This window comes from Heteronotia binoei, chromosome 12 (genome assembly GCF_032191835.1).
Source record: "Heteronotia binoei isolate CCM8104 ecotype False Entrance Well chromosome 12, APGP_CSIRO_Hbin_v1, whole genome shotgun sequence".
In the NCBI taxonomy this organism is placed as follows: Eukaryota; Metazoa; Chordata; class Lepidosauria; order Squamata; family Gekkonidae; genus Heteronotia; species Heteronotia binoei.
Genome location: NC_083234.1, coordinates 73,210,586 through 73,234,898, shown reverse-complemented (window position 1 = coordinate 73,234,898; position 24,313 = coordinate 73,210,586). Strand labels below are relative to the sequence as shown.

At 47.4% G+C, this 24,313-nt stretch overlaps 1 protein-coding gene across 3 annotated transcripts in view; it reads left to right on the top strand.

Annotated features, from left to right (window-relative positions):
• Positions 1-19,964, top strand: part of FPGS (folylpolyglutamate synthase) — a 59,016-nt gene extending 39,052 nt beyond the window's left edge. The window contains exons 5-15 of one of the 3 annotated variants that reach the window (XM_060251651.1): positions 2,063-2,177; positions 3,539-3,616; positions 4,126-4,187; positions 5,338-5,440; positions 6,263-6,340; positions 7,307-7,454; positions 9,741-9,842; positions 12,650-12,800; positions 15,136-15,211; positions 17,902-17,968; positions 19,367-19,964. In XM_060251651.1, the coding sequence (XP_060107634.1) occupies positions 2,063-2,177; positions 3,539-3,616; positions 4,126-4,187; positions 5,338-5,440; positions 6,263-6,340; positions 7,307-7,454; positions 9,741-9,842; positions 12,650-12,800; positions 15,136-15,211; positions 17,902-17,968; positions 19,367-19,803 (1,417 nt within the window). In that variant the 3' untranslated portion in view covers positions 19,804-19,964. The remainder of the gene's footprint in view (positions 1-2,062; positions 2,178-3,538; positions 3,617-4,125; positions 4,188-5,337; positions 5,441-6,262; positions 6,341-7,306; positions 7,455-9,740; positions 9,843-12,649; positions 12,801-15,135; positions 15,212-17,901; positions 17,969-19,366) is intronic. The other 2 variants (XM_060251653.1, XM_060251654.1) reach the window with 2 other exon arrangements.
• The last annotated feature ends 4,349 nt before the right edge of the window (positions 19,965-24,313 follow it).

Here is a 24,313-nt window from a genome sequence, read left to right as displayed (position 1 = left end):
CTCAGAAACTAAGCAGGGTCCTGGTCTGTATTTGGGTGGAAGATCACCAAAGAAGTCCACAGAGGTAGGCAACGGCAAACTGCCTCTGAAGGTCTGTTGCCTCAAAACCCCCAAGGGGTTGTCCTAAGTTGGCTGCAACTTGATAGCCAAAAAACAAAAAACGGTGACTTCTTTGTTTTTGCCTGCAAGTCACGATTCCAAACTGCAGTTTACGTAATTCTGGCTCGTAGGCAAGAAATGGAACCGTTGTTTGTGGTTCTGTGTCATCTCCAGCTACTTTGCGGCTTCTGTTCAACCTTTTTTCTTTCTAAAGAACGTATAATGCTTTGAATGCAAATTTTCAGAGAGACTGGCTATTAAGTATTTTGTTTAATGTCTAGCTTTTAAGAAAAAGAATTTAATCCATCTTCTGGCATAAACTTTGTCCTCTCCCCTAATAGATCAGTTTACAATCTGTAAGGAGGTTGGAAATATGTAAATTAAAAGCTGGTTGGAACACAAGAGGGATGCTAATGAGTGGTGTAAACCAGTGTGATTAGTGCGTTGGATTAACTTTGGAGAGTCCCCAGTTTGAACCCTCTCTTGGTTGTGAGGCTTCTAGGATTATCTTAGCCTGCCTGCCTTCCTCGTAGGGTCGTTGTGAAGATAACAAGGAATAAACAAGAAGTAAGCCTCTGAATCCCAGAGCCAGGAGGCAGCATCAAGGGGAAGGTCTCAGCCACTATATCATGTTCTTGGCCATCCAGAGGAACTTGTTCGCCTCTGCGAGACAGGATTCTGAACTTAATGGACCACTGGTCTGATCTAAGAGGGCTCTTGTTATGTTCTTATCCATATCCAGAGGCACTAAGCCGCTGAATCCCAGAGCCAGGAGGCAACATCAGGGGAAGGCCTCAGCCTCTATGCCCTGTGGTTGGCCACTGTGTGAGACAGGAGGCTGGACTAGATGGACCCTCATTGGTCTGATCCAGCTGGGCTCTTCTCATGTTCTTATGAAGGCCTCAGGCTCTATGCCCGTGGCCATTCAGAGGAACTGGTTGGCCACTGTGTGAGACAGGAGGCTGGACTAGATGGACCCTCATTGGTCTGATCCAGCTGGGCTCTTCTCATGTTCTTATGAAGGCCTCAGGCTCTATGCCCGTGGCCATTCAGAGGAACTGGTTGGCCACTGTGTATGACAGAATACTGGACTAGATGACCTATTGGTCTGATCTGGCAGGGATCTTCTTACGTTCTTCAGAACAACGTTTGGTGCCTTGAGCTCCTTGGAGAAGGGTTGCATAAAACTATAATAATTGACCTGGTAATACTGGTCAATTGAGCTTGTGTTGTAAACTTGTTGAGTTGTGAAGAAAAAGTATGAAGGGTTTGAGTTGGGGTTTGGGGCTGGCTCTGGTCATTTGCCTGGCTGTTCTGGGGATGGGAGAGGCATACAGATGGACACAAACTGAATCGTGGAACAAAATTTGTGAGGGGTTCACTGTTACGAACTTCCAGAAACTTTTAGAGCAGTTTGTGGTGGATCATGGATGGAGCAGAAAGCAGGGGTTTTAAAGGGACTCAGAGTCCCTTCAAATCCCTGCTTTCTGTTTTCAGTGAAAGCCACAGAAACAGCTGAGTGGTTCAGCTGTTTCGGACTGTCTTATGCAGTCCCTTTAAACTTTAAAAGGACTGCAGAAGATAGCTTGAAAAACAGCTGCATGGAGGGAAGATGCTTCCTGCCACAGCTCTTTTGGGCTGTCTTCTGTAGTCCCTTTAAACTTTAAAGGGACTGCAGACGGTAGATGGAAAGAACTGAGTGGTGAGGAGCAAGCTACTCCTGGCTACCCAGCTGTTTTTCTTGGCTTTCTGCAAACCCTGTTTAAAGGAACTATGGTCCCTTTCAACAGGTTTTGCAGGGCCATGAACCACATGAGCCGGTTCAGTTCATAAATTAATGGTTCGCGTTTCGCTTTATGGTTCAGCCATGAACCACTACATTCTCCTGGTTTGTACCCATCCCTAGAGAGAGGTGCTTTTTGGGAGGGCTGAATTTAATCTGTCTTGTACATTGTCCTCTTAGCTCTCCACATTTGGTCCAGGTACGCGAAAGGATTCGGATAAATGGGCAGCCAATCAGCAAAGAACTCTTCAGCAAATACTTCTGGCAAGTGTATAACCGGTTGGAGGAGACCAAGGTAAGTGGCTTTTTTTTTTTTGCCAGTGCTATAAAAATAAAAACGTTAGCAATAATTCCTCCACCCTCATTTTTATCAGGAAAAACAGATACCCAGAGTCTATTCTTGTCAGTCAAGGTTTAGTATAAAAGGAGTTTATATTTGTTTGGTTTCTCTCAAATTAATAACCAGTCTTATTATGCTTCTGTCACATAATTTGTCTTCTTGCTGACTATTCTGCGTTCTGATCTAAGGCTTGGTTCTCAAATGCAGGAGGTTGAGGTGACAGAATGGGCTACACCAGGGATCTCCACTTTTTACAGCCTATGTTCACCTTGGGAATTTTGACACAGAGTGGTAGGCACAGCAACAAAATGGCTGCCATTGGAGGCGGAGCCAGTCACAAAATGTCAGGGACTGGTTGTTATCCATAACTCTGGTAGGAGGTCTTTAACATTTCTGGCAGAAGCTCTGTTTAACAAGACGACTTTTAAAATTTTAACACTTTGTTGCAGACATACCAAACAAGTATACTTATTGAGCTAACTAAGAAGCCCTCATCTAGCGGCATCTGTCGTTCTGCAGACATCTAATTTGTTTATGCAAAAGGAAAAGGGGGGAAATGATGCTTTACATAATGCCACTGTCTGTGTCGTACCGTAAATATCAAAAACATTTATTGGGCACCAGGAAAGGTACAAGGGAGCCCTGGGGCACCACGTTAGGGAGCCGTGGGCTGCACCATTTTGGTTTGTAAGTGGTGGACGCCGGTTTTTGATGTCTCCTATGTACAAGAATTCTGATATGCCAGGAACAAAAGTTCTAGCCTAGCTCAGGTCTTGGACGATAGTCTTTTGTTTCTGGGAAATCATATTTCTTCTGTACGTTAGGTGAGTGTTCCAAAATGTGATTCCACCTCCTGCAAAAGTATAGTTGGTTCTTTCGCTTTATAACTCCAATCTCCAGGATGTGTAATGCTGGGCTTCTGGTCCTGAAACTATGGAGCTGGAGCTATGGCGGATGCATTAAGAGCCTGGTCTTTGTCTTCAAACCTGTATATAATGTGTAAAGGAATACTCTTGTTTTTTTGATTGATTGCAAATGAGACACTTTGGACTCTTTGGCTTGCTCCAGTCCTGTTAACTTCAGTTTTTCTTTTATTTCTTGAAATAAATTGATTTTTGGAGGCTAGAGAGAACATGAGGGAAGCTTCGTTTGCAGCTTGAAGTACTGGTTAGGGAATTTCATTTATTGATTTAGGAGATCCCTGTGCTGTCTCTTCAGAGTCTTACTCAAAGTGGCTTATGATTAAAACTCATGGTATTAAGACCACAAGCCATAAAGATGTGCGATCCTCCTAACCGTTCCGCTTTCTCCAACAGGATTTTGAGCATGTTGCCATGCCGGCTTACTTCCGCTTTTTGACCATCATGGCCTTTCATGTTTTCTTGCAGGAAAAGGTACGGCACACTCACATCTTGTTTTCCTCCACCTGAATGTCGGGTTTTCATTTAATAATAATGCTTAGCACATTTGGAGAGTGAAGGCACTTGGTGTATATGACGGCTGCAATCCTTTAGAACAACTTGGAAAAGTATTAAATATTTGGGGTTGTGAGCCATGCGGCTACTTGGTGTGTTTATGGCAAAGGAGAGATTTGAACTGGAGATGTCCTGACCTGTAGCGTTGTTCTCTTAGCCACTGGGACTGCCCTGGCACTGCTTTTGTTCCTGCTGGTCAAAGATTTATATGCCACTTCACCTAAACTAAAGTCAGGTTATACCAGAATGCAATAATTATGCTACACATCATCAGCAGTATCTTAAAACTCTAAAACAGACAGATGGTAATTTATGAGCCAAGAAACAGTGCTTGAAGAAAGCTTCTCAGATCTGCCTCTGAAAGCTGCCCGAACTTACAGGGAAGTTTTCTTGCAACTTTGTTGATACGTTCTTGTGTCCTTCTTAAGGTAGACCTGGCGGTTGTCGAGGTTGGCATTGGCGGCGCATACGACTGCACCAACATAATCAGGTAGGGAGATAAAAATGCTGGCCATCACCTTCATGGAGAGACTCTTGGAAAGCCTGCTTATGACAGCACCTGCCATCAGGGCTGGTCCTGCTACTAGGCAAACTAGACAGTTGCCTAGGAAAGGGGTGTCAATCTCATTTGTTATGAGGGACAGATCTGACATAAATGAGACCTTGTTGGGCCGGGCCATGTCGGGTTGGGTCAGGCCACGTTGGGTTGGGCCATGTGTCTACCTATTTAAGATTAATCTTAAATAGGTAGACACATGACCCGGCCCAGCATGGCCTGACCCAACGCGACATGGCCCGGCCCAACAATGTCTCGTTTATGTCAGATTTGTCCCTCATAACAAATCAGTTTGACACCCCTTTCCTAGGCAATTGCCTAGTTTGCCTCCCCCTCTTCCTCCCCAAGGGAGGAGCCTCAGCCAATGGAGAAAATAGAGTCTTTGCTCTGAAGCTCCTGTGCAATTGAGCAAGCCTGGCAAAGCAAGCTGTGATGCAGAAGGGAGCAAGAGAGAGGGAGAAGGAAGCATGACAGCCAGTTGCTTGAGGGCCTGATAGGAGCCTCTGGAGGCCTGGTTCGGCTTCTCTTATATCCAACATGGCTTCTCTTATATTCTTATAGATGGAACTCTCTGTGTGGAGCAGAGGTGCTCTGTATTCGTGGTGCTTGGGGAGGGGCAACAGAGGGCTTCTAGTGTCCTGGCCCCACTGGTGTTTGACATCCCTGGCCTAGGGCACCGGCACTGGGGGAGCAAATTGGGCGCCCTCCAATGTGACTCGGTGACGTTATCAGTTTGGGGGGTGGGGTTGCCTAGGGTGCCATATAGTCTACGGCCAGCCCTGCCTGCCATTTGCTTCCCCAGTCCCCTGCCCCTTTTGGAGGCAAGTCCTCCTGGCCTGGCTTGCTAACATCGTTCTGGCTTCCCGAGAAAAATGGGGAGGTGTGTAGCATCCCCAGCGTTGTTGTTACACCAGATGCCTCAGCGGCACTTCGGGGAGTGGATGGCGGCAGTGCACTGACAGCTGCACTTGCTAAATGGTCTGTTCCGGTATGGCACCATTTTCCCTGGCATTTGTGATGTGTATCAAATTCTCTGAGCCAAAGAGATACCTCGTCCTCATGCTCCTTCCCTTCTTTGTTACAGGAAACCTGTTGTGTGTGGGGTGTCCTCTCTGGGCATTGACCACACCAGCATCCTGGGGGACACCATTGAAAAGATTGCATGGCAGAAGGGGGGAATCTTCAAGGTAACGGTGCTCTGAGAGCCAGTTTGGTGTAGTGGTTAACTTTACTTTATTTGATTTATATCCCGCCCTCCCTGCCAAAGCAGGCTCAGGGCAGCTCACGACATAAAATCCCAACGAACAATTAAGATTCCGCAACAGTTACAAAATTTAAAATTCCAAAATTGAAACGATCAAAAAACAATCTGGTGCTAGCATCCTTCACGATAGTTGGGGAGGGACGTTGGCTCTGTGGTAAAGCATCTGCTTGGTAAGCAGAAGGTCCCAGGTTCAATCCCTGGCATCTCCAACTAAAAGGGTCCAGGCAAATAGGTGTGAAAAACCTCAGCTGGAGACCCTGGAGAGCCGCTGCCAGTCTGAGTAGGCAATACTGACTTTGATGGACCCAGGGTCTGATTCAGTATCAGGCAGCTTCATATATATGTTCAATGGCTTCAGTATTTCTTAAGTTTTCCCTACAGTAACGATGGCTCAGCGTCAGTTAAAGGCCAACCGGTGTGCAGACTTTTATCTGGGAGATCCGGGTTTAATTCCCCACTCCTCGCCTTGCAGCTGCTGGAATGGCCTTGGGTCAGCCACAGTTCTTATAGGAGTTGTCCTTGAAAGGGCAGCTGCTGTAAGAGCTCTCTCAGACCCACCTACCTCACAGGGTGTCTGTTGGGGGCGGGGAAGTAAAGGAGACTGAGCTGCTCTGAGACTCTGAGATTCAGAGTATAGGGCGGAATATAAATCCAACTTCTTAAGTCCTGATGCAAGGCCTGCCTGGCTGGGTGATCTTGACATAAGAAGCCAGCTTAACTCTTCATTTCTTGACTCCGCTTTTAGCCAGGAGTGCCAGCGCTCACAGTGCCACAGCCAGACCGGCCCTTGGAAGTTCTGAAAGAACAAGCCCAGCGGAACTCGGTAAGAAGTCTTTGGTGAGAAGGTTGGGTCCTTTGCCCCTCCGTAGACCTTCTGGAAACATCGATACCTGTGTCACCCGGACTTGAAAGGTTCTGCTGTTCCCCAGGAGTGGGCGTGGCCAAACTTGCTTAAAGTAAGAGCCACGTAAACTTCAGATGTTTGAGAGCTGGAAGGCAATTTTTTTCCAGTTTTCAAAAACTTCATTAAAAATTTGGAAAAAGGTACAACAAAAGGAAATCTTAACAACCAACAGAAAGCAGCGCAGTTGAGAAGTCAATACAATGTAAAAGCAAAATGCATTCAGTGACACAGATTAATGCTCGACTATTATCGAGAAAAAAATAAAATAAAATACAATGAGAAATAAGTAAAAAAGAACCAAATCAAGGCCAGTTACAATAAATGAATGATATTGTCATAACGACTAGGTATAAAGGATTGGGCAGAGTCCAAACGAGCAAAAGACGATTCCAGGAATGGTAACCGTTTATAAAGAGAGGAGGAAGTAGTTTTAGAATGACTTGATGGTTTTAAGCTTTCAGCAGTCTTGTCCATTGTGTAGATCTCCCACACCTTTACATACCAAGATTTTAAAGAAAAATAATCTGCAGATTTCCAGCATTGGGCTATTTTTGCAAGGCAGGCAGGCAAATAAATGGAGGGGGAAGGAGTAGGGAGGGAGATATTGAAAGAAAGCAACTTTAAATGCATTCTCCAAGTCTCGCTGGCTTGGCGAAGTGATTTTAAGAGAGAAATACCTTATTCGAGCTGGCCAACAGGGCAGTGGGGGCTTTGAGAGCCCCCCCTCCATATGTGTGAAAGAGCCACGTGTGGCTCCCAAGCCTCAGTTTAGCCACCCCTGCCCACGAGTGAAGTCCGTCAAGTCATTGGCATGCAGTATTTCATCTTTCTTCCAGAATTTCCAGCTTAGCAGGTGTAGTTAACTGGCAGCCCTTTCTTCTGCAGTGTCCTCTCTACCTGTGCCCAGACCTGGATGCCTTTGAAAAGGAAGAGAAGCCTCTTCGGTTGGGGTTGGCAGGCGACCATCAGCGCTCAAACGCCGCTCTGGCCCTGCAGCTGGCCCATGTGTGGTTGGAACAGCAAGGATATCTGGGTAAGAGGCAATGGTTCACTCCTTTTTGGTGTTTGGGCCTGGGTACGTTTCCAGGGACTAAGTGTGGATCCCCCTGGGGGGTAGCTTTAAAGAGGAAATCAAAAGTCTGTGGTCTATCAATGACTACTGGAACCTTTTGGGAGAGTGGTGGGATACAAATGTTTTAAATTTAAATAACTAAATACTGAACAGAATAGCTGAATGGAACCTCAGAAGCAACAGTAATGTAATGTTTGAGGGAGGCGGAGCCAAAGATGAGAGGAAACAATTGCCTTCATTTCCTGCTTTGTGTCTTCCTGGAAACCTCCGGTTGGCCACTTGAAGAAACAGGATCCTGAGTGATTGGTGCGGGTCAACATGGGAGGGGCTTGTGATTCAGTAGCGATTTGAACCTGGATCACCCAAATACTAGTAGTCTTGACAGCCACTGGTACCAAAACCTGCTTTTTAAATGTTTTATTTGTGTTTTATCTTGTTTTTATTGGCATTAATGATGTACACGGGGGTCGATTTTAATGGTTTTATCCTAATTCCTGCTCCCCCTCTTCCTGTCATATGACTTTGACATCACATAACTTCCTCATAATGCTTGCAGTTCAGTGGCGTTCCAGGTCGGGAAGGGTTGAAGGACACTGACCTTTTGCCAAATGACTTTTAATCATTAACAGGGGCATTTGTTGATCATGACGACTTTACTTTCAGTTGTGAGAACACCACTTGCTTATCACTGGAAATACAAAACATTGCAATCTAAATGGCGAAAGAAATTATGGGACCACTTTATTCTAGGAAAGATAGCTGAAAATCCTTACATGGCCCCAGTCAACAAAGCAACAGGACATTTTTATCAAAAGATGTTATCCAGTCACAGATTAGCTCTTTCGACAAGGTGCACAACCTGCAAACAAGTATTATAAAACTTTGTTATAGTTTTGAGAGAGAGAAAAAATTGGAAGGGGAAAATCCAATCGCAGTCTACTTACCTTATGATTTATGCTATAGATCAGGGCTTTTTTGAGCAGGAATGCACAGGAATGCAGTTCCGGCTGTCTGGGTGTTGGGGGGGAGTGGCCTAATATGCAAATACGTTCCTGCTGGGGGTTTTCTACAAAAAAAGCCCTGCTATGGATCGTTATGTTATGCTAGCTTACCTGTAATAGAAACAGAAAAACTTTTTTTTAAAGTGCATTTGTTAGTCTTGTTAGTCTGCTTTTCAGCTGAAATTTGGCTTCCAAAGTAGTTCCAGTTGTTTGTGGGGAGGAGGTCCTCAGCTGGAGTCAGCTCTGGATGTTTCTGGTTATTTTTCTGATGCTCTTATTGGTGCAGAAAGGCTCAAATGGAGTGGGACCCAGGCAAGACAAGGGGCAGGGGGAATTGCTGGGCTGCTTCTGGTCCTCTCGCCCAGGAGTCCTCAACCCCCAGTCCGTGGACCTGTACAGGTCCATGGCCTGTTAGCAACTGGGCCACGGAGCAAGGCAAAGGTGCTGCGCCTCCCCTTTCACCTGCCCAGGGAAGACAGCCTTGTAGCGAGGCAGAGCAGCCCCACTGCCCCTTCCGCCCACCCAGGACCTAGGCAGACAAAAGAGGCAGTGCGGCCTCGCTCTAAAGTACCCTCCCCAGTGTCCACCCCCTAAATCTCCAGGGATTTCCCAAAGCACAATTAGTGATAAGGGAGTAACAGCTGTTCTCTGTTCAAGATCGATGTATCGCAGAGCTTTTATTGGATGAAAGGAGACCTTCAGTTGCTTTTAGCAATGAAACTGCAAAGCACCAGAAGAAAAAAAAGTAGCAGTATGACTGTGATATCACTATACTTTTATACTGCATTTCCCCCTACATGTTCAAAGTGTGCCTTTAATTTCATTACCTCGGTGGAATCTTTACAGCAGCCCTGTCTGTTCAGTCTTAGTCCATTTGCAAACTCATCATGGCTCTGCGGAGGTACCACCAATCAAATTCTGACTAGTGCTTCTTTGTCTCTTCTTCTATGTGTGTGTGTGTGTGTGTGTGACCAATATCAAATGGAGCTGAGGTAAAACTGTGAGCATAACAGAAGCCATACTGAATGGACCATTGGCCTGATCCAACATGGCTTCCCTTATGTTCCTCAAGGGGTGACGCAGGCCTTTAAGGCAGGCGTTCTCTGAAGGGCCCTGATCCACCTGGCCTGCTGATCTTGTTCCTTACATGGAGGTGACCAGACTGCTCCATCATGATATTGGGGTTCATCTTTGTTCTCCAGCCTAACTGATTGGTGGGGGGGGGGCTATTCCTGTGTCTGGACAGATATCGGTGAGTTGAGGGATCCATGGCCCAGCCCTGAGTTGTCGCCGAAGAAGCCCCCTCCGTTGGCCCCCGTCTTCAGGCCTGGAGAGCCCATGGTCCAAGGTAAAGTTATTCTTTTTTTGCTCTGATGTATGTATTTTAGTTCAGAAAGAGACCGCGAGTCTGTTTCTGTCGTCTCCTCATGTGTCGCTGCTAACCTTGACTTGACAAACAGGATTTTGGCCCAGAGTGGGTCTCTCCTGTTCCTAATACAGACAGCAACAGCCTTCATTTCAACAAGGACATCAAAAAATCTGATCTGTGCGCTTGGATGGAATACAAAGTGAAGAGGCAGAGCAGAAATTGGTGCTAAGGTTTAGCAGAGTGATCCTTGACGGTCATAAGGACTGTGGCTTCCTTTCTTGTTGGAAGAAACGTAGTCTCATAATTTTAAGATGGAGATTTCTTCAGGGACATCTGTTTCAGCATTAAACCTGCCACCTCTTGCTTACTGTTGTTTTATGCCATTTTGATATCAGACCAAATGAGGGCTTTTCTTTATTGCTACTGTTTTAATGTGAGGTCTTCCGTTTCCTTTTTTTAAAATGCTGGTTTTGATTTATGGCCTGATTAAATCATCTGAGAGATACTTTTATCTGATGGTTTAACTGAGATTTTTTGGAATTTGAATTTTTACCGCTACCAAGAATCAGTTTGTGATTGTTTATCTGGTTTGGTGAGAGCCAATTGGAGTGTAGTGGTTAAGTGTGTGGACTCTTATCTGGGAGAACGGGGTTTGATTCCCCACTCCTCCACTTGCACCTGCTGGAATGGCCTTGGGTCAGCCATAGCTCTTGCAGAGTTGTCCTTGAAAGGGCAGCTGCTGTGAAGAAGAAGAATAAGAAGAATTGCAGATTTATACCCCGCCCTTCTCTCTGAGTCAGAGCGGCTTACAATCTCCTATATCTTCTCCCCCAACAACAGACACCTTGTGAGTTGGGTGGGGCTGAGAGGACTCTCACAGCAGCTGCCCTTTAAGGACAACCTCTACGATAGCAGCTGTAAGTGGAGGAGTGGGGAATCAAACCTGGTTCTCCCAAATAAGAGTTCGCACACTTAATCACTACACCAAACTGGCTCTCAGCTTTCTCAGCTCCACCTACCTCACAGGGTGTCTGTTGAGGGGGGAGGAAGGTAAAGGAGACTGTGACTGCTCTGAGAATCAGAGTGAAGGACAGGATGTAAATCCAATATCATCAATCATCTTCATCTTCTTCTTCTCCTCATATTTTAGTCCTTCTTGCTACTTTGAGTATTTCTACAGAAAGGTGATGAATATATAAAGGTTGAGGTCTTAAAACAAGCCAGAGTAAAATTCATAAGGTCACTTCAATCAGTGGTTGAAAAAGCTGATTTGCTGCGCTGTGAAATGAAAGACTGGTGTGTTTTTTCCCTTTTAAAAATTGGCTGCCAAGCCAGAATCAGAACCCCCTGGCTTGAAATGAGTTACGTGAACCATGATTCATTCTCACTGGTTTGGAATGCCATCGTGGTTGACAAACCGTGATGCCAAATTGGATAGGAAACCAGAACCGGAGCTGCCAAGGCTGTAATCCATGATAAGTGTGATGCTTTCACTTCACACTTAGCAGGTATCACTCAACAAGCCACAACCAGAAACGCCTCGACTAGAAGTCAGCTTTGGAAGCCGCGGTTTCCCTCTGAAGCCCCCTGGACCGTCACATTAAGGAAAGTGGATCCAAAAGGAAAAACAGAGAAACATCTCTGGTCTGTGGTACAGACTGAAGAAAACCTGGGTTAGAGGCCGTTTCTGAATTTTGAAGGCAGCGTGCAGATCTTGCTGTCTTTGTGTCTTTAAAATCAGTAGCCACAGACTGACACAGCTCAAAACATGACGAATATGTGTGGGGTGATGGCTGCCAAGCCAGAGCCATGGACTTTGCCCCTGTCAACAGGAGGCCGTTTGTTTGGATGCCAGCTCTCTTGTCTCCTCCCCCTTCGACTGCCCTTGCTGCCCGCTCTGAACTCTTCAAAGCTTGGCATCTTCTGGCATACCAGCAGATTTATCAGCCTGTGGTAGGATTGGCTGATCTCCCCGAAGGGTCGACCCCCGTATCTGTTGCGCGATGTGTGTGAAAGGGGAATCCAATAATTTGCACCAAAGTTTGTATTCTGACGTCTTCCGCTCTTGAACGCTTTGGAGTTTTGTTTTTTCATTTATAAAGGCAGACTTTAGTTTTCCTGGTTCCTGTGTTGCTGAATGTGAACTTTCTGCACCCAGGGCAAAAGTCTTTCTAATAACTTACTCATTTCTTAAAGGCAGCGGTAACGATACGTCAAACAACATCCGATCGCTTGCAGTCATGAAAGCTGCTCCATCCAGCCCGCCTGTTTAGTCAGCACCAGTTTCTTTGCCCCTGAGGCACTGAAGAGCAGGAGAAAAACATTGGCTCCGCATAATGATTCTCTAGGGATATCCCTACTCTGTGTAGTAAACACCATAGAGACTTGGGGATGCAGGCTACGGCATCAGCCCAAAACGGTCTCACATCCCCCCAAAACTCCACTTTGCCCCCCCTCCCAAGCACCAAGAATACAGAGCATCACTCCCCCAGACAGTTCCAATAATATACTGTGACTAATAGCCACTGATGGACCTCTGCTCCATATTTTTATCCAATCCCCTCTTGAAGCTGGCTATGCCTGTAGCTGCCACCACCTCCTGTGGCAGTGAATTCCACATGTTAATCACCCTTTGGGTGAAGAAAGACTTCAATGAAGAATTCCGGCAAACTCCAGTGTTTCCATGCCATGTTGTGATTTTTTAAAAAATTGGTTGTGCAGGTTTTTGGGGATGAAGGGCGGGGAGAAGCAGCTCAGCTGACCTTCCTTCCTTTCTGTCCTCCCAGGGCTCCAGGCGACGGAATGGCTCGGGCGCAACCAAGTGCTGCATCACGGCCCTTTGACGTGGTACATCGATGGCGCCCACACCACCAGCAGCATCCAGGCCTGCGTGCGCTGGTTTCGCCAGGCTGCCCTCAACGAGGAGAAGCCCACAGAGTAAGGGGGGGCGGGGGCGGGCAATGCAGCCTTTCCACCTTATGACCCTGGTTGGGGGATGGAAACCATATTAGGGACCTTTTCCAGAGTTTACATCCACCTGGCGGCGTGATCAGTCCCAAAGGGTGCTGAGTAAGCATAATACAGACGGACCCAGGCTATGGGGTAGAAGCGGCAAGACCCAGCGGTCGTTGATGGCGCAAAGCAGGTCGGAGCCTGATCGGTGCCTGAATGGGAAACTTTTTCTGTGCTGCCTTGAATTTAGTGACGGGAGAGTCCGTGGCTGTATGGAGCGGGGCTGTGACCCAGTTTGCAGAGCATCCGCTTGGCCTGCAGAAGGTCCCAGGTTCAGTCCCTGGCACCTTCAGTTAAAAGGCTAGGTCAGGGCTGGCCAAAGTGAGGGGCGGGAGCCACACGCGGCTCTTTCACAGATATCGTGTGGCTCTTGAAGCCCCACCACCGCCCTGTTGGCCGGCTTGGAGGAGGCACTTGTCTCTTTAAATCACTTCTCCAAGTCAAGCCAGCCGGCGGCTTGGAGAATGTATTTAAAGTTGCTTTCTTCCCACCTCTCCCTCCTTCCCCTCCATCAATATTTTCCTTCCCTCCTCCTCCCCATTTGCCTTCCTTCCTTCCTTCCTTCCTTCCTTCCTTCCTTCCTTCCTTCCTTCCTTCCTTCCTTCCTTCCTTCCTTCCTTCCTTCCTTCCTTCCTTCCTTCCTTCCTTCCTTCCTTCCTTCCTCCCCCTCCCCTCCCCTCCCTCTGACGCTCATGTCTTGCGGCTCTCAAACATCTGACATTTATTCTACGTGGCTCTTACGTTAAGCAAGTTTGACCACTGCTGGGCTAGGTCATGTCACTGCCCCTGACCAGTCCAATCTCATCAGAGCTCAGAAGCTAAGCGCTTGGATGGGAGACCAACGTGGCAGGCAACGGCCAACCACCTCTGTTCATCTCTCACCTTGAAAAACCCAACAAGGTCCCCGTAAGTGGCCTGTGACTTGATGGCACTTTCCGCCACTACCAGGAAGTCATGCAACATACCTTTTCCTGAGACCCTGGAGAGTTGTGGCTAGTCAGAGGAGACCATACTGATGCCGACATACTGATGGTCTCATTCAATATAAGCTGGGGAGGGGGGGGGCAACAGTGGGAGGGCTTCTAGTGTCCTGGCCCCACTGGTGGACCTCCTGATGCCACCTGGATTTTTGGCCACTGTGTGACACAGAGTGTTGGACCGAATGGGCAATTGGCCTGATCCAACATGGCTTCTCTTATATTCTTATAGATGGAACTCTCTGTGTGGAGCAGAGATGCTCTGTATTCTTGGTGCTTGGGGAGGGGCAACAGAGGGCTTCTAGTGTCCTGGCCCCACTTGTGGACCTCCTGATGACACCTGGATTTTTGGCCACTGTGTGACACAGAGTGTTGGACCGAATGGGCCATTGGCCTGATTCAACATGGCTTCTCTTATATTCTTATAGATGGAACTCTGTGTGGAGCAGAGGTGCTCTGTATTCTTGGTGCTTGGGGAGGGGCAACAGAGGGCTTCTAGTGTCCTGGCCCCACTGGTGGACCTCCTGATGGCACCTGGATTTTTGGCCACTGTGTGACACGGAGTGTTGGACTGGATGGGCCATTGGCCTGATCCAACATGGCTTCTCTTCTGTTCTCCTGTGGCTTCACGCGTTCAAGAGTGGCGGGATGCAAATGAAGGCCCAGCAGCTCTTCTGGACCTCAGAAAAGGAGTCAGATTCACGGATGCAGGGTTAAATAAGTGGCCATTTAGTCGTGATAAGTGGGTTATCATGTTTAGAGGCAGCATAGAGTGAGTAGTAGGGGGACATCTTCACGGCCTGTTTCTGATCATTCTGAAGGCTGAATGGAAACAGGATACTGGGCAAAGTGGCCTTTGTTTGGAATCGTGCAGGGCTGTTGTTCTGGATCAGGGGTGGCCAAACTTGCTTAATGTAAGAGTCACACAGAAAAAAACGTTAGATGTTTGAGAGCCACAAGACATGAACGTCGGATGTTTTGAGAGTCGGAAGGAAGGAAGGAAGGGAAATAGATGGGAGGGAAAAGTGGAAAGAAAGCAACTTTAAATGCATTCTCCAAGCTGCCGACTGGTTTGACTTGACAAAGTGATTTAAAGAGAGAAATGCCTTCTCCAAACCGGCCAATAGGACAATGGGGGCTTCAAGAGCCACACACTATGTGTGAAAGAGCCACATGTGGCTCCTGAGCCACAGTCCGGCCACCCCTGTTCTGGATGCTGTTGGCTCTAAGGGCATTGAGCTGAGCGTTGATGGAGGCTCCGTCTCTCTTCTTGCCTTTTGCAGTGGCTCCGAGGTCCGAGTGCTGCTCTTCAATGTGACCGGAGACCGGGACACTGCTGCTCTCCTGAAGCTGCTGCTGGTGAGGGTTGGCCTGGCCCGCTTGACCGAGGATGGGGCTGTGGCAACTCTGGAGTGAAAGCGGGGGGGAGGAGGGGAGGCTTTGAAGCAGCTGCCTTCTGGACTGGAGAATGCCCAGTTCCTCCTCCTCTGTCCTGTCGATTCAGATCTTGAAAGCTAAGCAGGGCCAGCCTTGCCTAGTATTTGGAGTACCAGGGGCATGACGCAGGCAATGGTAAACTGCCTCTGAAACGTCTCTTGCCTTAAAAACAAGTTTAGCTCACCACCTAGTGGTTCATAATGCTGAAAGAACAAGACGCAGGGGTGTCAAACTCATTTGTTATGCGGGCCGGATCTTTACCTTGTCGGGCTGGGCCATGCATGTCATAAAATGTAATACCACTTAGCAGGGCTTTCTTTGTAGCGGAAATTCCGTTTGCATATTAGGCTACACACCCCTGATGTAGCCAATCCTCCAAGAGCTTACAGGGCTCTTAGTGCAGGGCCTACTGTAAGCTCTTGGAGGATTGGCTACATTGGGGTGGGTGGGTGGGGGTGGCCTAATATGCAAAGGAGTTCCTGCTACAAAAAAGCCCTGCCACGTAGGAGAGATATAAACACACAAACTTAGCCTAATCCACCTCACTGACTTGTTGAGCCTCAGCCAACAGAAGGAAGAAAGGCTTGGCTCAGTAGCTCTGCTATGCAATGGAGGGAGCCTGGAAAAAGCTGGCTCTCCTTCCCCCTCTTCCTCCCCAAGGAAGGAGCTTTGCTCTGTAGCTTCTGTGTGATTGAGCAAGCCTGGCAAAGCAGGTTATGATGCAGAAGGAAGCAGATGACAGTGAGGTGCTCGCGGGCCTGATAAAAGCCCTCTGGGGGCCTGATTTTGCCACTGGGCTGCAAGTTTGACACCCCAGAACTAGAGAGACTGTTGGTTATAATTGAAGTTAGAATAAATATAGCACTTGGATAGATTGGAACCAGAATATTTCCTTGCTGTCTGCTAGACCTTGAAGTTTAGTTTTTCTCTTTTAAAGAATTGCTTTCAGTTACTTTGCTTGATACTAGCTTCTTTCCAGTTGTTAAGGATCCTGGGGGGATTTGGTTTTTTGGGGCCAATAAATGTTCCCACTGATGATATACCAGTGATGATTGGCCTTTTCCATTGACCCCATGTGCTAAAAGGTTTGGTGCATAAGAATTAGGTTTCGGGGTGGAATTCTAGCAGGAGCTCCTTTGCATATGAGGCCACACACCCCTGATGTAGCCTGTGGAGAAACGCCATCTGAGAGTGTTGGTGCTTCATCCAAAAAGGCAGGGATCAGTAAATCCATTCAGCAGGCTGTGTAGCCTTCCCCTCACTCCCCCCCCCTCCCTTCCAGAGCCAAACCAACAACGCTAGGGGGAAAGTCTCCTAGAGAAGCAGGAAGTGCTGTTGTTCTTGCCATGTGCTAGGCAGGAAGAGTTTCTGAGTTGGAAGCTAGCGCTCGAGCGAGCATGTGGTGAGCAATGGAGGCTCCTGCCGGGGAGGCCCCCCAGGCAGGCAGACTAAGTAAGTAATTCAAAAAGGGCAGGGCATGTTTAGATCAGGGCCAACCGGATGCGTTTATAATCAACTTTTCTTTGTTATGCTGTTTGCTGTGCTGTGCTGTGCTGGGTTAACTTTTTAAAGGCAACTGTTTTTGTTTTGCTTTTCTTCCCCTATATTTTTCTCTTTTAAATAAATGTTTTTTCTGTTTTAAATACTGGCAGTCAATCTCTGTACCACCTAGATCCCCAGACCGCTTTAGACCACGCTGTGTTGAGAAGGGGGCCCCGGGGAAGGAGGAAGGCATGCAGCTGGATAAGGTGCCAATCCTCCAGGGGTGCCCCAAAGAAGCGCTGAGGTCTCTGTGAAACCCAAGTGCAGGGTGGCAGAGGACCTGGAGGCCTAGCCTCATAGACGGAGAGGGGGATTGGGAGTCCTGTTCCTCTCAATCGGAACCCTGAGACTGAGCAGGTGGTGGCAGCGAGCCCAAGGGGCAGGAGGAGGAATAGCTCCCTCCAGGAGTTGGCGACTCCATAGGGAGCTGACGGGACCGGGCCTGAAGGCAGAATCGGGCCGGTTCCGCCACATAGCCAATCCTCCAAGAGCTTACAGGGCTCTTCTTACAGGGCCTACTATAAAGCTCTTGGAGGATTGGCTACATGAGGGGTGTGTGGCCTCATATGTAAAGGAGCTCCTGCTAGAATTCCATCCCTGGTTAGGTTCATACTTTTTATACACTGAGGAGCATTGAGAGATAGGATTTTCCTTCCCACTCACAGGTACAATAATCTCAACTGCTGCTGTCCAAGACAGACTTTCCTGTGTATATTTCTGCACTTTTGAATCAACACTTTTTTTGAGCAGGAACGCAGAGTTCCTGCTGGTTTGGCATTGGGGTGTGGCCTGATATGTAAATGAGTTCCCACTGGGCTTTCCCCACAACCCCCCGCGCAAAACAATGGTGCCATCAGGGGGTGTGGCCTAATATGCAAATGAGTTCCTGCTGGGCTTTTTCCTACCCCAAAGCCCTTCACAAAACAATGGCGATATTGGGGTGTGTGGCCTAATATACAAATGAGTTCCTGCTGGGCTTTTTCTTAAAAAAAAAAAAAAGCCCCTGAACACTGTGATTGTATTTCTGAGCTGCTTTCCAAGAAGCTTGATTATCCCGTTTCTCTTTTCAGCCTTGCCAGTTTGACTATGCTGTTTTCTGCCCCAATTTCACTGAAGTGTCTACTGTGGGGAATGCAGGTTAGTGGGAGAATAGAGGTATGTTGGGGGAGGGCTGTGTATGGTTTGATCTGGTGTCAAGTTGACGGTCTGTCAGGCTTAAAGGCCCCTCCTAGTTGCTGGCTGCCCCTGGGTGCCATTTGTGTGGAGCTGGGGGTGGGGGGGAGGCGCGGGATCTCGGCCCTGCTGTGACTTCTCCTTGTCTTCCTCTTGCAGACCCTGTGATATACTGGCTAACAATGTTTAGTAAAACCTTTTAAGAAAAACTCTATAATCTTTTTATACATTACAACAGCACAAGAAAGGTCCATTCTCATATGACAATGTTACAAGAAAGGTCCAATGAGCACCCGGATATAGGCTCATTGCATCAGTGAACTTCCTCAGGAGCAGTGTCCCCTCTAAGCTGAGTGAGAGTGAGCTCACAGATTTTTGGCCTCTGGCTCACACATTTTTGTCTTAGCTCAGGAAAAATAGCCCCAGAGCACAATAATTTATTCAGTAGCTCACAGCTTTTATTGCCGGTAACTCACAAAGTAGTAGTTTTGCTCACTAGACTCCATGGTTTAGAGGGAACATTGCTCAGGAGTAGTCCTTCCTATTTCTTTCTGGGTGTCAGCCTCTTGTAACAATTCACCGTAAATGCTCTTCTGCAACATCTTCTTCTTCCAAGTTCTCTCATCCACTTAAGTGTAAATATTTTTATTAGGAGCTTAAGCCAGTCTGGAACCTCTTCTTTAACCAGAATATGCCAAACAGAGCATTTGCCAGCATACTTTAGAAGGTTTTTTGCATCTAGTTAGAGAAGAGGTACAGGACTGGTTTGCTCAAAACTATACACTTAAGTGGCGTTGAGCATTTTGCCATCAAATAGGAATGGCTTGCTCCAATTAAAAAAATTAAAATCAATAAATGTTGCAGAGAAGAGAGCATTTTTGCCATCAAGAGGGAACGGCTTGCTTCTAATAAAAATATTGTAGAGAGCAGTTTGCTAGCAAACTCCAGAAGGCTTTTTGCATCTGGTTAAAGAAGAGGGTTCAGGACCGGCTTAAGCTCCTAATAAAAATATTTACACTTAAGAGGATGAGAGAACATGAAGAAGAAGAAGATGTTGCAGAAGAGCATTTACACTGAATTGTTATGAGAGGCTGACAATCCAGAAAAAGAAATAGGAAGGACCACGCCTGAAGACGTTCTCTGACTAAATAAGCCTATATCCGGGTGCTCATTGGACCTTTCTTGTAACATTGTAATGTGAAAATGGACCTTTCTTGTGCTGTTGCAATGTATAAAAAAGATTATAGAGTTTTTCTTAAAAGGTTTTACTAAACGTTGTTAGCCGGTACATCACGGTGTTCCGTTTCTCTTATTCTTTGCAATCTGAACTGTGATCCCATTTTGTCGGTTTTCCTCTCGCAGACCAGCAGAACTTCAACGTGACACTGGAGAACGTCTTGACCCGCTGCCTGCAGAACCAGAGCTACTGGAATCGCCTGATGGAGGCGAAAGTGAGCCAGGACCCTTGGCTGTCCCCTGCTGCAGAGGTGGAAGGGGTAGGCGGTTGGCTGAAGCCGGCCCCCCTGCACGGATCCCTGCTCTTCATGCCTCCCTCCGCTCGCCCGCTGAATTCCAACTCCTTGGTTTTCCCCTGCATCTCCCACGCTCTACAATGGATCACTCAGGGCAGGGACCCGCACTTTCAAGCCCCGGCCTCCAGAGGGCTCCACCCTCACCCCGTGGCCAGCAGCGGCGCCGTGCTGCTCAAGGAGGCAGCCACCATCCGGGTCCTGGTGACTGGCAGCTTGCACTTGGTGGGCGGGGTCTTGAAGCTGCTGGATCAGTCGCTCTCGCAGTAGGGGGCGCCGCTGGGCTTCCCTCCTGGGACTGCCTCTGCTGTCTACTTGAAATGCTCTCGGGTGCAAGAGGGCGACGGGCTGTTGGCGCGCCTCTGAGATCGTGATGGCACCTGCAGACAGGTTGGCTCCCTGAGGCTGCTTCCGGCTTCTTCGAAGACCACAGAACCCTTCCTTTCCCCCAAAAGACCTGTGGAAGGTGGTCTGAACCGGTGGAGCCGTTCCTCCTCTGGCCTGCAACCTAAGGAAGACCCACCTGCCTTTTGCTGACAAGGTTTCTTCTCCACCGTTGAGGGATCCCTCTGCTGCTGCTTCAACTTCGGGGTTCTCTCCCCTTTCCTCACGCGGCTGCTCCGTAAGCCCTCCCCCCCCCCCCCCCGTCAGTCACACCCCTCGTTAACCTGGGCCGAAGCAACATATCATCTTGCTTGTTGCAGACAGCAGTGTCCTTGAAGTTTGAGCCATCACAAGACGGGCCTGGTAGCTTTTAACTGATAACTTCAGATGTGCCTTTCAACTTGCCCCCCTCGCCTCTCTTTTGCCAGCTCCTCTCTCGTTTTTGTTCGTCGTCGTCTTCTGCCGTTTCGAGGGGGTGTGGGAAACCTGCTGACTTATCCTCCGGAGGTCTTTCCCACCAGCTCTCTTGTATTGTTTGGTTGTTTTCTCTGCCTTTTCCCGTGGTTTTCTGAGGTAAACAGGCCGTACTTTCTGGGAGAGTCGCATGGGAGAGCAGAGGTCCGAATAGTCTGTGGAAGTTTACAGGGCGATTGTTCTCCACGTGGGCCAAAGCGTTGGACGGCCCTGGTTTCTGAGCCACACAGCTGCTGTGCACAGTTCTGGAACAGGGACAAATCAGCTGTGCAAACATGATATAGCTGTATAAACCCAATTCTCCCCAAAAATCCAGTTCTGTGAACCACTCCAGGAAAAACCAGTTGCTGAAAACTTCCGCCAGCTGGCTTCCTCCAGCGGTCCATAGAGTTGGATTTTGGGGATTCCACTCGCTCTACATGTATAAGGACTCTTGATTGTGGACTTTGAGTCTCTTAAAAGTTCTTTCAAAATACTGGGGAGTCTCTGGGAGGCTGCAAATTAGAGAAAACACAGCGTCTTCCATTTGTTATTCTGTGCCTTTTGTAATTGTGAGTTGCAGGCAGTATTTCTGTATTTTTCATCACATGAGTTGTACTTTGCTTAGATTGTGAATAGAATTTATACAGCTATTTATAGCCAGTTTGGTTTAGTGGTTAAGTGTGCGGATTCTTATCTGGGAGAACTGGGTTTTATTCCCCACTCTTCCGCTTGCAGCTGCCGGAATGGCCTTGGGTCAGCCATAGCTGTTGCAGGAGTTGCCCTTGAAAGGGCAGCTGCTGTGAGAGCCCTCTCAGCCCCACCCACCTCACAGGGTGTCTGTTGTGGGGGGAGAAGATATAGGAGATTGTAAGCCGCTCTGAGCCTCTGATTCAGAGAGAAGGGCGGGGTATAAATCTACAGTCGTCGTCTTCTTCATCTTTTTTCTTCTTCTATATTGTATTTGCGCGGTTGATTTGTTCCCTTGCATACTGTGTGTTCCTCGTTTTATTGTGAACTGTTCTGGGCCATGTAAGACTCAGCACATTTGCTACCCCACTGCAGGTGTGGGGTGTTCTGGGGACTCGGGTGCCTTTGCCCTTTAGGGGCAGTTGATGCACCTCCGGCAGAGTGCTGAACGCAGCGTGCTTTATTGTTGGACGGAGCTTCCAGTTTCAAAAACATCCCTTTTAGGTTTTGGGGGCCAATAGAGGGCTGGTTTCGTTTAACAGCACACGCCATCGTGCGGTGCGTTGACCGTTGTTTACTTTATAGGTGCAGCTGAAATCTTCATTTCTTTATCCTTCTTCCCACTCTAGACTCCCCTAGCTGAGACCTTTGGAGTGTGTCCATGAATGAATCTTCCTGTTCGCAAGGCATGAGATGCTACACCAAAATCTGGGAGGGTGGATGGAGCTACTGGGAGACCTTTTCCTCGTATGCTGAGTGGTTGTGGTGGTGTCCTCAATTTTAAGTTTTTAAAAAAAAAATCCCGATTCAAATGTGCTGGACTCCCCCAGAGCTTGTACTGCCTCTTAAGTGCATTGATTTTTTTTTGTGGGGGGAGGGGGCTTAAAAAAGCATACCCCTCATGCCCAGGGGTGTGTTATTGTCTTAACCTTCTTTGACATGGAGGTTTTCTACATACAAAACACTTTTGGCGTGGAGATGGTTTTTAGCAGGGATGGAATTCTAGCAGGCGCTCCTTTGCATATTAAGCCACACACCCCTGATGCAGCCAATCCTCCCAAGAGCGTACAAAAAAGAGCCTTGTAAGCTCTTGGAGGATTGGCTACAACAGGGGTGTGTGGCCTAATACGCAAAGGAGCTCCTGCTAGAATTCCACCCCTGGTTTTTAGCAAAGCGTTCACCCCTTTTGGAGGCACACTGTCTCTCCCCCCCACCCCGCAGCACGCACTGTGCATCCTTGCTGGATATTAGCATGTGCTCAGTCTGTGGCTTGGTATTTGCCCAATGATGATTTGATGGGAAGCAGCCGTTGGGCAATGCCTATTGGCATACTTCCATCAAAAAGAAAAGGCATCCGCACCTTGGAGGTGCCTTTTAAAAGGATCTGTGTGGCGGCACACCCACATCAAGGGTTGCAGTGGTTCATCTGTGTGGAATCACTTTTTTCCAAATGAGGACTTATCAGTCCTGCTGGAATCTTCTCGGAAATATCCCTACTGGACGGCTAGTTTGGGTGTTAGCTCTTTTCTTCCCTGCTCTGGTAGTGGCTGCCACCCTAAAAGCTTTCCCGGAGTTAATACAAACATCTGGAACCTCAGTCTGTGTCGATGCTGGATAGAGAGTCACAAGACCTGGATTTGAGCTTTGTTCCTCTGGCAGTGAACATGCCCATTTGGAAGGACCGGGCCTTCCATCCGCCACCTGAGCAGTTCTAGAAGAAAACTTTTATTCCTCTTTGTTAGGGATTTCCTCTGTATACTAGTGGCAAAGGTTAGGCCTTGATTGTTCCAGCAGTGAGACCTGCATCCATCCCCTCCTGTCGTGGGGCATCTCTTCCCTGTTGCTTGTATAAGTATTCTTGAGGTTGAACTAAGGTTTTAACTCACACCGCACAGATGGCATCAGCAATTCTCAGTTCTTGGGGGCTGGGGGGTACGTTTTGGCTCTGTGAAAGAACACATGGATACGTTATGGGTTTTTAAAAATAATAACTTTACTTTTCCCTCTATCTGCATTTCTCTTTCTGACCCTTGACTAAAGAGGCAGAGAATTAAATGGTGAATTCTATTGCAAAAGTAATTTATCACAGAACTATTGTTTTTGTTTCTTATTTTAAATTAAGTCTTTTAACCGGTTTTATAGGTGCACTTTTATTCCTTTTTAAAAAGCTACTTCCTATGACTTTTGCAATTAAAAAAAAAAGGTGGCATTTCTGGCCAACTGACATCAAACTGGTGGAACAGATGTTCTAAATAAAGAACTGACAGAACTTTCTAGTCCTTTGTGTTTTTTCCCCCCAGGCTATGTCATGACTTTGGGTAAACTCCTCGGTATTAATTTGGACAAATTCTTCCATCTTGGTTCCTGTTTTCAGAAGGAAATGCAAACCAAAAGGTTTTGGATAGGCTCTGAAGAACCCATGATGAAATGTTGGTGTGGGAGGGTGGAATTAAGCAGTTGGGACTCTTTTTCCCTCTTCCAGAATACTGAAATTTGAGATCTCTCAACAAAATTTGTGGGCACCTGATTTCAAGAGTTTCAATCAGTCAATCAAACAAATCTTTAATGGCATAATAATACAATAAAACAGTAGACAGTCCAAAAATTAGATGCCTAAAAATATAAAAGATGGTTGCCACCAACCAGAACCCACTGAAATTAAAAAGGCGTAAAGCAGGCCAGCAGAATAGATCTATAGTATTTTCTAGCCCAGGGATGGCCAAACCTGCTTAATGTAAGAGCCACATAGAAGAAACGCCAGATGTCTGAGAACCGCAAGACATGAACGTCAGATGTCTGAGAGCTGTAAGACATGAATATCAGATGTTTGAGAGCTACAAGACAGGAAGGAAGAGAGGGAAGAAGGGAGGGAGGAAAGCAAATAGATGGGGTGGGAGAGGTAGAAAGAAAGCAACTTTAAATGCATTCTCCAAACTGCCAGTTGACTTGGCTAAGTGATTTAAAGAGAAATGGCTTCTCCAAGCTGGCCAACAGGGCAGTGGGGGCTTCAAGAGCCACACAATATGTGTGAAAGAGTCACAGTTTGGTCACCCTCGGTCTACCCCTTAACTTCCATACACATGACAGAAACCCAGCCACAGATACAGTTATTTCAGGGGACTTGTCAGATAGCAAAAAGGCTAAATTATTATCGGTCATGGGTTTTGCAAAAAGGTGAAGAAGGTGAATTAAGTAGTGGCGCAGAGATGAATTATGAGAGCAGCCAAAAAAAAACAAAAAACCGTTGCACAGA